This window comes from Impatiens glandulifera, chromosome 9 (genome assembly GCF_907164915.1).
Source record: "Impatiens glandulifera chromosome 9, dImpGla2.1, whole genome shotgun sequence".
Classification (NCBI taxonomy): Eukaryota; Viridiplantae; Streptophyta; class Magnoliopsida; order Ericales; family Balsaminaceae; genus Impatiens; species Impatiens glandulifera.
Window position 1 is genome coordinate 34,398,273 of NC_061870.1, and position 15,495 is coordinate 34,413,767.

The window sequence follows — 15,495 nt, forward strand, 5'->3', positions numbered from 1 at the left end:
ATAATTATTTAAAAACATGCAAAATATTTTATAGAAAATATGATTATATATTATTAAAATATATTTTTAAAAATGACACTAAAAATAAGTAATAATTATAAAATTAATTAAATAAATCTATTTAAATAAATATTAAGTAATAATTTATTTTTGAATTTATAAAATATAAAATTAATTTTATTCAGTAAACTCGCATAAAATTAAAACAAATTATAGACTTACACTTGAGTAACATTTTATAAGTTAATTTTCTCTATCCTAATTATTGTTACATTTTGAAATTAATTGAGTTTATGTTTTAAGTTACTAACTATTGATATATATATTCTAAAAAATTATCTAAAAAAATGCAGAATACTTAAATAAGAAAAATAAAGAAAACAAAAATATATCTAACAAAAAAATTATTGCTTTCTATTAATACACAATAACTTCAAAAAAATACTCTTAAGAATATTAGGTACCTACCTTCTATAGAGAGCCTCCAAGAAAATGGGGATGCCTCAAAATCATTTATTTGGTTATGATATTTATTACCAAAGAAATGATATTTTGACAAAAAAATAAAATAAAACAAAACAAACAACCTCAATAATGAAACATAAAAAAATAAATAGGCATTGATAATATTCCTTGATTCAATTAATAGATTTAAAAGCTCTGATGAAAAGAAAAAACCATGATCCAAGCTTTCTTCTCATCAATACTAACTAGGTCAAAAAGTAGTACTTTAGACTTTAGAGTGAAAGTTTTAGCAAAAAAAAAGTCTAATTGGACTACTCTCCACTTCAGGCTAATGCCCTATTCATTGGGCTTTGTCAAACATGTTATCATAAGCAACATTACCAGAATCACCACCATTCGAAACTCCACTTTCATTCGAAAATCTACCAGAATCTCCACCACCATATCCGCCACCGCCATATCCGCCTTGTCCTCCTCCATAGCCACCACCACCTTGTCCTCCTCCATAGCCACCACCACCTTGTCCTCCCCCATAGCCACCACCGCCTTGTCCTCCATAGCCTCCGCCTCCGTACCCACCACCACCACCACCACCACCAAACCCACCACCTCCATAGCTGGGTCGATCATTTGCAAAATTGACCTTCACCATTCGTCCATGAAGTTCCTGGTAAAAGAATAAAATCTTCACAGTTCAGAATGATACCAATGCATACTAAGATATTTCCATATTTAATCTACAATACAATTCAACCATTCAAAATCTACATCGAAAATAAAACTTGTTTGATGAATTAAATGTCTAAAATATCATCATTATCAACAACAAATGCATGGATATGTTGATGGTCATTAAAAAAGAAAATATTATTTTTCACCTGCCCATCCAAGGCCTGGATAGCAGCAGAAGCTTCCTCTTGAGAGGTATAAGTGACAAAGCCAAAGCCTCTAGATCTACCAGATTCACGATCAGTAATCACTCTTGCTGCAAAATTAAATAAATTAAGCTCAGACTAAACATTACTGCATCAAAAATGTCCTCAAGATTTCACATAATCTCCAAACATCACAATCATAGGAATGTGAATTCAGTACCAAAAAAAATATATCTTAACATATGTATGGAATCTCATCCTTTAAAAATAGATGTCTTAATTTCTAGGGTGGTTAAAACTAACAAAACCTAGTATGGTTTTAATGGAGAAGTGGAACTCCTCCTCATATAATATAAGATTTATTCTTTTAAACTTAGGAAGCTACACGACCCACCACAGTCATGGCCATCCACCTCACCCGAGACTTTTGGTCTCAAAGGCAAGAATGTTCTCACTTGAGTTACCACTACACTTGAGCTACCCAAATGGGTATCTTATAAAAAATTAAAAATACCCTCAGCAACTTCTCCATATCTGCTGAAAGCCTCCCTTAAGCTTGTATCATCAGTAGCATAGGCCAGACCTGAAGATTGGAAAAAAATTGTCACGACAAAGCAATAGATTTAAAACAAAAGCATCGGTAGTAAACAAGACACACCTCCAATAAACACTTTGGAAGATGACATGCATCTTATCATTTGGAAGAGATGTGGATGGTTGCATGCAGAAGTTTTTTGAACATTGATATTCTTACTGAGGGACTGCCTCAATATACTCCCAGCCTTGCTTAAGAAAGCCATTATAGACCTGAAAGAAGTAACCACAAAGCCAACTATTATCATCATATTTGTGAGGATACAAAGTTTCATAGTAGCCAAAGGTCTGAAACAAGATTGAAAGAAACAAAATGAATAACCAAATCACGACTAAGCAATATCCACAAAATCATGTCATGTTCTTCGAATCATTTCGTCAAAATAATCATCTTACATGAAACACGCATAGCGGATCGATAAATATCACACTATATACTGAATCTAATCAGACTAACCTTATGAAAACATATAAAGTAATCAAACAAAATGGAATATATGTAACAGATCCAAACTAGATCAAGCTTTAGAATAGCTTTAAACAATATCACCACCGGATGCAGAAGGTAAATCTGAAACAGACGGGATGAGATTGAACTGACCTTTTTCGACGACGATGGATATACGGCGTAAGTAACAGTCTTTCTTCTACTCTCACACAAATGACTTAAACCCTAGAACAGAGGGGCTTTTATGAGATGAGATATTCAGGGTTTAAGGCAATTCTTGTCTGCAAATGCATTCCATAAATATATATGGACTTACTTGACTGATGAGTGATGATTGCCGTTGGATCAAATTGGAAAGGTGTAGACCGTTTGATACTGTGTGTTTCCCAAGAAAATGAATTCCGTAATTTTTTTTTATGTAAAATTGAACTAGGGTTTTTGTGTTTGAATATTTCATTTTTATTATGATGTTTGTTTTAGTGATAATAATTGTTCATTTATTTATTTTTTAGATTCCTTCTTAAAATATATGGTATCTGATTTTATTTTATTATTTTATTTTTCAATATTTTAAAATAATATTTTTAAATTTTAATATAATTATTTTTTATTAAATAATAACATTATAAATTAAAATAATAAATATTTATTAACTATTTAAAATAAGTCAAAATATTTATATTAAATAAATTTATTGTTTTTTAAATTTATTTATATTATATTAATATTAAAAATATTTATCTATATATAATCTTAATATACAAACAAATATAGACATGTGCATAAGAATTAAAATTATGAATATCCATTCATTTAATATAATATATATAATTTTAATTGAAAAAAATAAAATAAAAAATTATAAATCTACTTTAAGATTTCTTCTCTCTCTATTTTGCGGACTCTATAATTATTATTTTCATAGTTTTGGGCCTGTGGTTGATGATTCCGGCCCAGACCCACTCTATTAAAAATGAAAGTTTAATTAGGTTATGCGAAATAAATAAAACATGACCGTTTCTCTTTCCATGTATATCATTCTTTATTTTTTAAATTAAATTTAAACTTTACTATTTTTAAAATTTTGAAAAAAATAATACTTACAAAAAAAAATGAAATATTTACAGTATCTACTTATATTATTGATTTGAGTAATCTCTATGAATCAAATTAAGCATAACTTATTTAAGTTCATTAACTATAATTGTATTCATTCAAATATTGCACTATCCAAAAATTGTCTAACAATTATATGGAGTCAAAATGGATGTGCAATAATACACATTGCATAGTATTTAGGAAATCTTGGAAAAAAACATCTCAATCTAGATGATCATAACAACATGATACTTGACATAAGTTAATTGAAATGCGTACAAAATAATCTAATTAAAAATTTACCCTAAAAGGCCGATTGTAAAAAAGATCATTTGAACCACCTCCATAGAAGTAGTGTTGGCTCTCTCTGTGACATAGTTAGTTTCTACTTGTTCTGGTTTTGATATTTAGTTGTCTCTTCATTCAAAACTTCCTGCATGGAGACAACCAACCAACCAACCAACCAACCAACCGTTTACTGCGATTCAGAGACTATGTAAAGTAAAGAGAAAAAACAAGGAGCTTAAATGGCTGGCTGCATATAATTAAGATTCAGACCTTGATTATCATAATGGCTGCTTCCTTGTGCAATACCTCGTTATATTCATTACATACCAGGCTCTGGGAAACCACATAATATATAGTAAGTAAGAATATTTACTCATAAAAACAAGAATGTAAGTAATAAAAGGCATATTTTATGCACTTACTTGGACGCATCCAGGACAACCCTCCTCTCCAGAACAACAACACGATTCCAAAAGTTCCAAAGCGTCATTCAGCAGTTTGACAAAAATGTACTGAAGCTGATCAGCAGTATCAAAGAAACACATACGTACTTGTTAAACAAAACAAAACAAAACAAAGCAAAAAATGTATAATGAATGCTTTTAAAAACTCACTTGTTTAGAGACGCCAGTCCCTCCAGGACGCTGATCATATAAAAGTATTCTTTCAGGTATATAACGGGTATCATGAGGGTTAATGCACTCCGAAGCTAAATCAGACGAGTTGCATATGATATATCTATATATCACACAAAGTGTCATAGACCATCTGGATTAGCAACAGAGAAAGATCGACCAACATAGTTTCCAAATGCAGCAGGTTATATGAACTCCAATAGATTTGTATACAAAATGAAATAAGGGAAATATAAATAAAATAAAGTGTCTGAATCATGCATCCTGTTTGGTTTGGTTTTGAAGACTTACTTTGGCACTATATTAAGCAGAGCATGAGAGGCAGCATGTAAGCCTGCACGAAACTTCAGCCCTTTACATTCAACAGCTGCCTTTATGGAGTGAGAGACATCAATCCAGACAGCCTGTTTACAGATTAAAGGAAACACACAGAGCTTACAAAAAAATATAGGATAATCTAAGTGGGAAGAAAATGAGAGCCTATAACACATATCTTCTTCTACTTTGTTCACAAATGCAATAACATGGCAACATCCAAATTCCAATTACTTTTAGAAGTTCAATCAATCTGTAGAGAGAGGAACAAAGGCCATCTTGAAAGAGCGCAACAAAAGGACATTTTGTGGATGAAGGGTGGGAGAGAGGATCGAGGGCTTCTTCCTTCACACCTCCGCCTCAATTAAGAAAGGGGGAACTTGCATGATTTTTTGAGTTGATCGGATTCTAACCTTTTTTATTTGCTTCTCCTTTTTTTATGTTTATTTTAGTTGTTTAAAAGTGAACGCACTTAACGTGTGAACACAACTATTTTATGCTATAAAAGTGGACATTTAAAAATAACAGTGAATACTTAACAAGCATACTTATATTCTACATACCTGTGATTCATAAGTGTATTTGGGAAGTGAGAGTTCAACTGTATCTAAAAACTTATTGGTTCTTTTCTGAATGCGATTAAAGCCAAACCAAGTAGTTGTTACTTTGCAACTGCGAGTTTGTGCATCTGTTCCTGGAAACTGATCGCTAGAAATTTTTGCTCTGTATGCCTGAAAAAGTTAGTTAGTATGCAAACATTAATTACTGTCTATGAAGCAAGAATAAAACATGTGAATATTTTAACAAGACATTTAATTTTCTTTTAGTCCAAATGAGATATCATTGGGACTTAAGCTGCAATTTTTTTTTTTTTTATAATAATACATGAGATTTGCAACTGTCAAAAGCCACAAAACAAATTAAGAAGTTGGAATCTTACAAGTCTAGAGACTTCAACGTCTGTATAATCACGTGTTCGTGTATAATACTGCAAATCAGTTTCTTGGCAGAAAGCAGTCTTACTCGATATATCCAATTCTGTCACCAAATAAGTTTTCCCCTGATGCAAGTATACTGCACCTTCATAAACCTGTAATCAAACTACTTAATAAGCAGCGCTGTACAGGGATCCAATATAGGAGGCCTAAAAGCCTCCTTTTTTCGGTCAAATGGGGAAAATAAGAACGCAAGAGAAGGTTAGGAAAGTTCCAAGTGGAGTTGTATTGCACAAATTAAACTCATTAGAGATGTCTATCACAGGTCTTACTCCATATGTTCAAAATTCCAGATACATAAAATCTAATGCTAGATTGTCACTTGTTACAAAATAAACATCAATAAGTTATACCTGAAAGAAAGCTCTGCTTTCTTCAATCTCTTCGAGGACGTCATTCTTTTTCTTGTCAATCACTTTGTACCTTTCACTTTCTATAGCCCGAATGCTAATAGCTCGCGAAGGAAATTTCTTGGTATGGAATCCACAACATTGAGTAGTTTGAGTCAACAATACCATATTTAAACAGTAGACAGTTCAAAAGCAGCAAAAGACTATACATGTATAAGCTACCTCAGGGCCAATATAACTCCATATTCTAGACATGGAATCATGTGAACCATTAGCTTTCAAGAATCCTTTAATTTGGAGTTCCAATACAGCCTTCTCCAATCCAGTACCAAAATAAGCCTCATCATAGTGCAAGTTCAACGGATGTTCAAAAGCAGCACATGCAAGATGCTGCTCAACCACCTAAATAAATAAAGAACACACAAAAGAATTATAGTTCGTCACTATGTCCAAGAATCTAGATAACGAAATTAATGAAATGACATTCAAAGGGCCAAAATAAATCAACAAATGTAAATTACAAAAACCTGATGATTCCTTGCATCAATAGGACATGACTCAATTGGGCTACCAAAGAGTTTCTGGGGAAATTTCATAAAGTATTGATCAAGAGGTCCATCAAATGCAACATAAACAGAAAGTGAAGGCTTTTCCCTTCTCCCTGATCTCCCAGCTTGCTGCCACAGACTAAAATAATTAAGATTTTAGATAATTACAAGTACACAAATAACCACATCCTTGATTTAAATAAAAACGTCATTGAGTATCATACCTCGCTATGCTACCAGGAAAACCCAGGTGCAGGGTAACATCAATATGTCCAACGTCGATACCTAACTCTAGGGCATTGGTAGCAGCAACACCACTAACCTTGCCCGCAAAGAATTCACTCTCAATTTTTCTCCTATCCTGTTCTATCCATAAGCATATGTTAAAATAAAATTATTAACTGATAGATGTAAGCCATGTGGTCCCAAGAGCATCCCATTATGAGCATTTATTCAATCTCAGGAATAAGAACACATGTAAATTACAAAAATAACAATTTGTTGGATCAATGACAAAAAACAAGAGAATCAAGCAGCTATAATTTTGTCTTTCTTTCAAATTTGAGCCAAGCAGCTATACAATATGCTTCACTTAATTGACCGGTGACAAAGTACGGGAAGGAATCAGGTGGGAATGATGGTCATATCTTCATTGAATATCATCCAAGTTTATGACCCAGACAGATTCTTTATTCATCAAATATTAATATATTAGAAAATATTTTTTTATGGTTGTCAAGTCTTTTTTATTAAGATAGGCCAATTTGAATATTTGATCAAGTTCGGGATTTTATTTTATTTTGCATGTTTTGAGATACACGACCTATTTGAATATCACACACATGTTCGTGGGACCTAATGTTTAACACTTATTGTCAGGAAATTTTGTGATAAAAGTTCTCAACAAACATCTGGTGTGTGGAGGGATAAAAGACTAGGATCGCAGGAAGAAAAAATGGAAGAGTTTTTGTTCACATGCAAATGTTATTGCAAACTTAAATTGCTGAAAAGAACAACACATCAAAGTTGGCAATAATAGGATTTCAAGCAAAAGGTCAATGCACTGTACAATGATTTTTATTTATTTTTGATCGGACTGTACATTGATATGAACCTTATGTTCAAGCACCTCTCTGTATCACTAAACTCTACATCATGTTAAAAATACCCACTGACCTCGGCAATGTAGCCAGCGCGGTAAGCACATATAGATTGAACCAAATGAGGTGCTGTCTGCTGAAGGATTTCACGCCTGTAAATTGGAAAATGCCATTGGGGACATCTTTTATCAGAACACAGCAGAGGTTGAGTTCAACATATTCAGAAAGGGAATATGTAACTTACGTATAAGATAATACAAGTTCACAAAGCTTGCGTGATTTGCAAAATGCAATGCAACGAAGTCCATGTTGGATGATTTCTGCGAATATAGAAGACATCTCTAAAATGGGGCTGAAAAAAAAGAAACAGTAAGGCATTGATATTAATGTTCACATTGATCATGAAAAAGTATAACTAAGAAGGCAGTTGGCAGCAACAGAAATATTTTCAAATGCTAGCATGAACCGGTGCAGAATTTCTGATTTTAAGTCTCCAACGAGCCTTCTCCTGCCTTTAAAAGGTCTAAGTTGAGCTTTACAGTATTCTAGAAATCATCTCTCAAGCATTGAGCAAAATTGACTTTAGTTTCTTTAATTTTACTAAAAATGCTTCCATGGAACAAAAGAAACTTTAGTCAATTGAAAATTTGCCTAGGTCTATAGAAAACCTACAAAATTAATGGAAAAACTGTTGCAAGCAAACTACCATCATAATGGTTTACATTTCCCAAACTTATTGTTGCCTTCTAGAGACATTTTTTTTTTTCAAACAAGTGACTAACCCTATATATGAGTGTACTACAGTCAGCTACACAAATTTAACTCCTTAAGATTTTTTCATGAAAGGAGGGTATCTGCATTTACATGATGATCATTATGTTCATTTTCATCCAAAAAATAAGTGAAACCCCAATTCATTCATCTGTTATCTTGTACTCCATTCTGACAGGCTTTCCTCATTTTACTTGAAGAATGAAAGTTGTTAAACTAAACAACTTAACATCGCATAACTAATTACCTTCCACGTTGCATAACAACCTTATGATCAGATTCTTTGTCATTAGGGATACTTTTAGTTTTGTCCATCATCTGTAGCCAGCAATTTTAGTAATTAATAACACTTGTAAAGATTAAAACAATAAATGTGAAAGAATGGAAGGAAATAAAATAAAGCTCTTACACGTTGAGGAGGATTCCAGAGGACAAAATATTTTGGACCACTCGGGCTACCATCATTTTGTATCAACTCCACTGATGATAAGTTAGCAAGCTTCTGGAACATCAAATAGAATGATTTGTTATCATCAAGGAGAAACAAATGTGTGCAGTATAAATGTCAACAAAATACATATTTTTCTAATTCCTAGAACCACTTACCATAGCATGTTCTTGAGGGTTACCAGAGGTTGCTGTGCAAAACACAAAAGATGGGCAACTACCATAAACTGCACAAATAAATGAAAACGAAATGGTACTGAAGCCTTACTGGGAGTAATAAAGTCCCATCCCTTAATAATATGTGGAATATACATACTGTGACTACATAACCGGAGGAGTCTCCTCAATATAAGAGCAGCATGACATCCAAATGCTCCTTTATAGGCATGGGCTTCATCAAAGATGATAAATCTGCTCAAAACAAAGTAATTGTGTAATGAACATAAAATTGATATTGAGTGCACTAGCAAAAGTTTTCAAAAGACGAGATAGAGAAATTGTAGTTCAATATTCCTTGTTGCCAACAATATTTTTTCAGGTTCCCGCTAAAGAGAAAAACAAAATATAGTTTTACAAAGATTACTAATTTTACCTAAGGTTTGATAAAATTCGTCCAAATTTGTCATGGAATGGCAAAATGGAAGTATGCAACATGTCTGGATTTGTGATCAACTGCACATTTAAACATGGTAGAATGAGATATAAGGAAATGGAAACATGGTCAAAATCATATTAAATTACGAACCCTGCCTTTCCCAAATAAAAACACGGTAGTGAAACCCATGTTTACTGAATGCATACCAGCCTAGCATTCTCACGTAGCCATATCCTATATTCCTGAGAAGTATCCCCATCATAGATTCCAATGTTTAGCTTGAAATTAAGCCCTTCGAACATAGATGACATGACTCGTAGTTGGTCTTGAGCTAATGCCTATATATGCAAGAAATTTGATGATCAAGATATTGCAGAAACATCAAAAACAGAGGCGAATTGCTATTCAACCAAACCATGAATAAAAATTGAACTTGCTACATTCAATAAAGATATATATCATACCTTAGTTGGAAACAGATATAGAGCACATGAAGTTAAATCCTGGGATAATACTTCAAGGACTGGCACATTATAACATACAGATTTGCCACTAGATGTCATTGTTGCAACAACTACGCTCTTTCCAGCCAAGGATGCCTGAATTGACTTTGCCTAGAATATCAATGAGTATAAGAATATATTGCAAGAAAATAAAAGACACCTGAATAAAAAAATATTACAGGTAAATTACATTTATAGAAGACGTCTAGTCAACGTCAAAAAGTATTTAAAACAATAAAGGCATATTCAACTCTAGTAGAACAAAGGCACTCTCTTCTAGTTATGACTGAAAATATATCAATGAAATAAACAATGGCCAATATCACGTTTTGACTTTTATTGTTTCATTCTTAATAGATTTTTCACAATTTAATCCATGTATCAGTCATTCTCTTCAGAATTGGGAATAAAAATCTAGTTTTAATCTCTTTTCCTTTGGGCAACATTAAAACCACACCTACAAGAAGCCCTTCCCTTTTGCCGCATAACCTACTCCATATAAGTTAGGTACTCATTCTAGGGAACTGACTCCTAAAAAAACTCATGTTTTCACTATTTTTATCCTACAAAGCATGCTACAAACTACTAGAGGAATTATCCAACCACAATTTGTATATCAACCTTTGTCTTCTTTTCCGAAAAAATCTATTGGACTATGTTGGATTCAAGCCCAAACTTCCCTTGTCCAACCTTATTATTTCCAGTAGGAGCAAGCTTGCCCTTATTTTCCAAATCAACCATATCTCAGGCCACTTGCAAGTGGGTCATAACCTTATGTCATCTTGAAGAAACACCCCAGCTATTTTACCCCATCCTTACCTCATAAAAAATATCCCATTTAGGAACATCTCAGCTTGCATCTGTTTGAAACCAAGAGAAGAGAATGCCTTCTCTAACCTTTTCAAGAACTACTCTAATTCCAACACATTGACAAACATATGCTTTGACCTTGGACCAAACTCCTTTATAAGCAAACCCCAAATTTCCTTCTCTTCTGCCACTGTTGAAGAAAACAACTTGGTTTACACAAAACTATCTCTTCCATCTCCCTAAATCCTTGTCAAAGAAAGACTGTGCCTGTCCCTCCCGAGTCCGAATGAACTGGAGAGCATCCTGGTAAGGGCACCAGAGATGTGCAGCTTCTCTCATTTCTTATACTTGTTCCTCTAAATTGTAAGATTGAGTATATATATAAAAAAAGGCTTATAATTATAAGTCAATGCAATTTCCATACCTGGTGGCTATACAACTTGATAATCCCAATACGTTTAAGAGCAGATTTTGTAGTGTCTGAAAGTTCGTCCGGAATTTCAACATAATCAGCTATCCTAGCACTTATATTCTCGACATGCATTACCTGTTTCAAAGAATAATAGCTAAATTCAGTATCACCCTAAGACAGAAAACTATGTAACGCACTATTGCTTCACCAATGGAAATTCCAGACAATTGTTTCATTTTTGTTATTTGAGAGATAATCAAGTGACAGGATTGAACACCTGACCTACATTTCAGAACAAAGGGGATAAACCACTAGATTATTTGGTATTAGCCAAGAAATATAATTTTGTGGTCCTTAGGGACTTCAATTAGTTTGCACCCATTCACATACTTTAATTTGTTCCTCCCACACTCATTCTCTCTGTCACACAATTTCCATCCGTGAACCAAATAATAAGATAATACAAAATATTTCCAACTAATGAACACGAGAATAAATAACTGTAGAAAATGAAATAAAAGAGCAACCTGTCCTTGAGATCCTAGATGCTTTCTGAGATGTTCTACCATCTCCATAGGTTGCAAGGGGTTTGTTTCCTGCCAAATCTCAACTTGTCAGATGGGCTCCTGTAGTGTTGCCTCAATAAAAAATTAGTCAAACATATAAATCATATGCAGCATTGCAATCCTCTATTGCAGCGAAACTAAAATGTACTGAGAAAAATCAACCTTTCTGGCACACTAGGTGATTTATAATGCATATGTACTTCATCTTCTATTACATGTTTTCTTCTGTTTATAGTTTTATACTAATGAAATATGCTATGCATAACCATCATATAGGAATACTAAAGAAATCTGGTAAAATAACATACTATTTATTTGTTCTAAGATTATTCAAGTTTCAAATATGCAGTAATTGGAAGAATTCTCAACTTTTTTTTATTCTTTTTTGTCTACATTTTTTAGTATTTTGTTATTAACCCTTCCATTCTAGTCGGAAAAGTAAGTTTGAAGGTTGAAATAAATGCGTGGAAAATAATACTATTTAATAAGAAAAGTTAATGATGTGATTGGAAAAAAATAATTAGAAAGAAAAATATAAGAAATGTGAGAAATGGAAGATATATGAGAGACTGAAAGAGTAGTTATTAAGTGACAATGCATCAAAAACGATATGTTAATCACAGTAAATGAAACAAATTTCATAATCTTATAACATGAACAAGTTAATAAATTTGCAGCACAACAAAGCCAGGCATAAACTACTATCTATCAATAAAAATAAGACAGAAAAGTGCACTTTGTACCATATTTATGAAACTTAAAGATAGTTATGAAAAAAAATTACCGATAGTTTTATAACTCGTTAACTAAACAATACCTCGTTAAATAAATTTACTGTTGTTGTGTAGTCTCAATATGTTTAATAACAGTTCTTTTCTTCATCATTTAGTCTCTACCACAACAATATCTCCAAACATTTCATCAAGGATTACTTGTTGGTTTCCAAGTGTTATAATTAATACATAAGATCATATTTGTCATTTATAACTTAAGATTAATAGAAGTTGGAATTTTAAGAAGACATAACTTAGGATTTGTTAGCTAAGGTCAATATACAACTGCAATATATAAGCTCCTTAAATACTGAGATTTATATTAGTACATTGATATGAGGAATAATTAGGGTTAGAATACCTAACCCTATAGTTGACAAGGCTTCATGTTGAGTCAGCAAAGGAATAAGCTGAAAATATTGCAAGTTATGCATTCGATTTTGAGTAACTAATAAGTAGTTAGCAATTAAATAAATAGCAGAGAGATATTAAAGAGAACAGAGGAATGGGGGGAAAGGCAGCTAAATCATTTGGCTTAATCTTATCTCTCAAGGTTAATTCCTATCTCATCTCCTTCATTCTCATATCTCATCTAATCTGGTTTAACCTTCGTTCATCTTCATTTGTAAGCCATAAATCTACATCTGCAGACTTCTATCCTTCCTCATCTCATATCTAGTTCTCATTGTTCAAGGTACTATTCTCAATTTCACGGCTAGGTTACTTCAGTTCTAATTCTTGATATATCATACATATAGAGGACTGTGGTTTCAGATAGCACAAGACATTTTGTGCTCCAAATCCACTATCTTGATAGTTATGTGCAAAATAGACCAGTAAGTAGAAAGTGTAGGCGTATAATAAACATACATGGCATTTTTGTTTCACTGGACAGGAATTTAAATCAGCAGAATTGTTTTTCCTGCGTTTTGCCTCGTTTTGTTTTCTTGAAGAAGTAGAAGTACTTTTTCTTATTTTTCCTTCATTCTCATTTGCAACATTGCTTTCTTTATATTTATCAGAAGTTGAGCATCTTGTATGTTTGAGATCCAATTGTTGAATTATGGAATCAGTCTGCCCAATGACTTCATTTCCATCACCAGAACCATTGGGTTGCAGAAAAGAAAGGTCTTGCATCATTTCAAGCCATGTTGACTCAGCAAAACTTGAGGCCTCGCATGTTTGCACGTCTTCAAAGGGTTGAACAGGTTGATGAGATTGATGACATTTCTGTTGGTTCTTCTTTGCAAATGGTACTAATACAACAGACACTGCATCTGAAATCACCTTAGTGTTCAATTTACTTTGCAAATTTAGCTTTATACCCTGGAAAAAAAGATTCAACATGAGAATAACTGAAAGGAAACAATTGAATGGAGTACAATAAAGAATTATCTACTATGGAATCAGAAGGGACAAATGACTGATGTTTGCTGACTTGTTGTCACGCGAAGAAAGAACATTCAAGACGAAGCCAGTTAACAAAGGTACAGAAAAACAAGATGGATTTTGTTCTCAGCAGTTGTAGCATGAAATAGTTCTACCAGACAGTTAGTTGCAGATTGAAATACATATATTTCATTAGTGTCTTGCAGTTTATTTAGTGCTGGTGAAACGTCATAAGTTTGAACCAAGCCACGGAAGGTCAAAGATGCAAGTCTACTGTTATTATTTACCCCTTTAATTTAATTTTTTTCACAACAACAACAATATGAAAATGAATTATGTTGATGTTTACATTTCCTGCACGGCATATTTATACAAACGGATTACTATTATCGATTCCATGTTATGTAAGCGCGCGTAAGTGAGTAAGATAGAGAAATACCTTGTGGAAGAGGTGAAAATGGGGACAAGTGGAAGCAGGAGCGAAGGACTCTCGTAGTAAGAGCTTTAGATCTGCAACTGTTTTGGTGGATGAAATGAAGAGCGCAATTGATTTACCAGTCAGGTCCTGGACTTCGATCTCTCTCTCATCGCCGCCTTCAACTCCCCCTTCTTCCATCGTCGTCTTTGAAGATTGATTCGGAGGAACTGTAAATTCTTTGCTTCCAATTTTGGCGGGTATCATCATCACCGGCGTGGGTATTGGCAGAGCCTTAAGTAGGGTAGTTACTGGTTCGGCGTAATTTTGAAGCGCTAAATCATGTTAAATTGTCTTATTTCAAGTAAATGGATTCACTAATTATAAATATATATATATATATATAATAAATAAATCATTCTAATTAATTTAAATAAAAGTTATATGTATAAAAAAGAAATTGAAATAGATATAAACTCATATTATTTGAGGATACAAGTAAAGATATTTTGAAAATAAAATATTAATTAAATCCAAAAGAGTTATCTTCTTTTAGGTTAAAAAAGAAACTAAGACGGATTCAAAAAAATATAACCAATAGAACAACCCGCCAATTAAGACGAATTCGAAAAAATATAACCAATAGAACAACCCGCCAATTAAGACGGATTCGAAAAAATATAACCAATAGAACAACCCGCCAATTAAGACGGATTCGAAAAATTATAATCAATAGAACAACCCGCCAACAATTAAAAATAGAGATATCAACTAGAGATGAACTCAAAAAAATATAACCAATACAATAAACTACCAATAATTAAGAGTATAGATGACCATGAGACAGACTCAATAAAATATAACTAATAGAACATTGGACCAACAAAGTGATGGATAGACATCACTTATTTTACTTTAGTGATTTCTTTTAGTACTATTCTCTCCCGTTTAAAAGAAATAATTTTGAGGGACACCTTTTTTATACCATATTTTTTAACGACTTTCGAATTGAAATTATTATAATAATTTAGAGGATGATGAGAATGGAGTGAAATGATGTTTAAAAAAATGCTTAAAAGTAAAATATAAAAATATCCTATTTA

General features: G+C 32.8%; 2 protein-coding genes across 3 annotated transcripts; both read right to left on the bottom strand.

Moving 5' to 3' along the window:
• Nucleotides 1-595: 595 nt before the first annotated feature.
• Nucleotides 596-2,671, bottom strand: LOC124915084 (glycine-rich RNA-binding protein 3, mitochondrial-like). The gene is made up of 5 exons (XM_047455735.1): nucleotides 2,536-2,671; nucleotides 1,999-2,147; nucleotides 1,855-1,923; nucleotides 1,344-1,450; nucleotides 596-1,132 (listed from the first exon to the last, which is right to left on the bottom strand). Exons 2-5 carry the CDS (start codon nucleotides 2,138-2,140, stop codon nucleotides 806-808), a joined length of 645 nt encoding a protein of 214 aa, XP_047311691.1. The 5' UTR covers nucleotides 2,141-2,147; nucleotides 2,536-2,671; the 3' UTR covers nucleotides 596-805.
• Nucleotides 2,672-3,637: 966 nt separating this feature from the next.
• Nucleotides 3,638-14,704, bottom strand: LOC124915280 (uncharacterized ATP-dependent helicase YprA). Of its 2 annotated transcripts, none has more exons than XM_047455972.1 (24): nucleotides 14,417-14,704; nucleotides 13,459-13,914; nucleotides 11,777-11,845; nucleotides 11,262-11,384; nucleotides 9,989-10,138; nucleotides 9,731-9,862; nucleotides 9,522-9,601; nucleotides 9,246-9,340; nucleotides 9,089-9,156; nucleotides 8,892-8,984; nucleotides 8,730-8,800; nucleotides 7,956-8,063; nucleotides 7,788-7,863; nucleotides 6,836-6,972; nucleotides 6,591-6,750; nucleotides 6,286-6,465; nucleotides 6,067-6,183; nucleotides 5,659-5,808; nucleotides 5,282-5,449; nucleotides 4,695-4,807; nucleotides 4,383-4,506; nucleotides 4,191-4,286; nucleotides 4,039-4,101; nucleotides 3,638-3,958 (listed from the first exon to the last, which is right to left on the bottom strand). In XM_047455972.1, exons 1-24 carry the CDS (start codon nucleotides 14,660-14,662, stop codon nucleotides 3,956-3,958), a joined length of 3,078 nt encoding a protein of 1,025 aa, XP_047311928.1. In that variant the 5' UTR covers nucleotides 14,663-14,704; the 3' UTR covers nucleotides 3,638-3,955. The 2 variants fall into 2 exon arrangements, with proteins under 2 accessions (XP_047311928.1, XP_047311927.1); XM_047455971.1 differs by having other exon boundaries at nucleotides 3,638-3,913; nucleotides 14,417-14,703.
• Between the last annotated feature and the right edge of the window lie 791 nt (nucleotides 14,705-15,495).

What these genes read in the sequence shown, in the direction of transcription:
- LOC124915084 (XM_047455735.1), bottom strand. Translation starts at nt 2,140, where the DNA reads ATGGCTTTCTTAAGCAAGGCTGGGAGTATATTGAGGCAGTCCCTCAGT. An exon ending in TTCCAAAGTGTTTATTGGAG is followed by an intron (nt 1,924 to 1,998) that starts GTGTGTCTTGTT and finishes TCCAATCTTCAG; the next exon opens with GTCTGGCCTATGCTACTGAT. An exon ending in TCCAGGCCTTGGATGGGCAG is followed by an intron (nt 1,133 to 1,343) that starts GTGAAAAATAAT and finishes TTCTTTTACCAG; the next exon opens with GAACTTCATGGACGAATGGT.
- LOC124915280 (XM_047455971.1), bottom strand. Translation starts at nt 14,662, where the DNA reads ATGATGATACCCGCCAAAATTGGAAGCAAAGAATTTACAGTTCCTCCG. An exon ending in ACCCTCAAGAACATGCTATG is followed by an intron (nt 8,985 to 9,088) that starts GTAAGTGGTTCT and finishes TTGATGTTCCAG; the next exon opens with AAGCTTGCTAACTTATCATC. An exon ending in GCGCTGGCTACATTGCCGAG is followed by an intron (nt 6,973 to 7,787) that starts GTCAGTGGGTAT and finishes TGGATAGAACAG; the next exon opens with GATAGGAGAAAAATTGAGAG.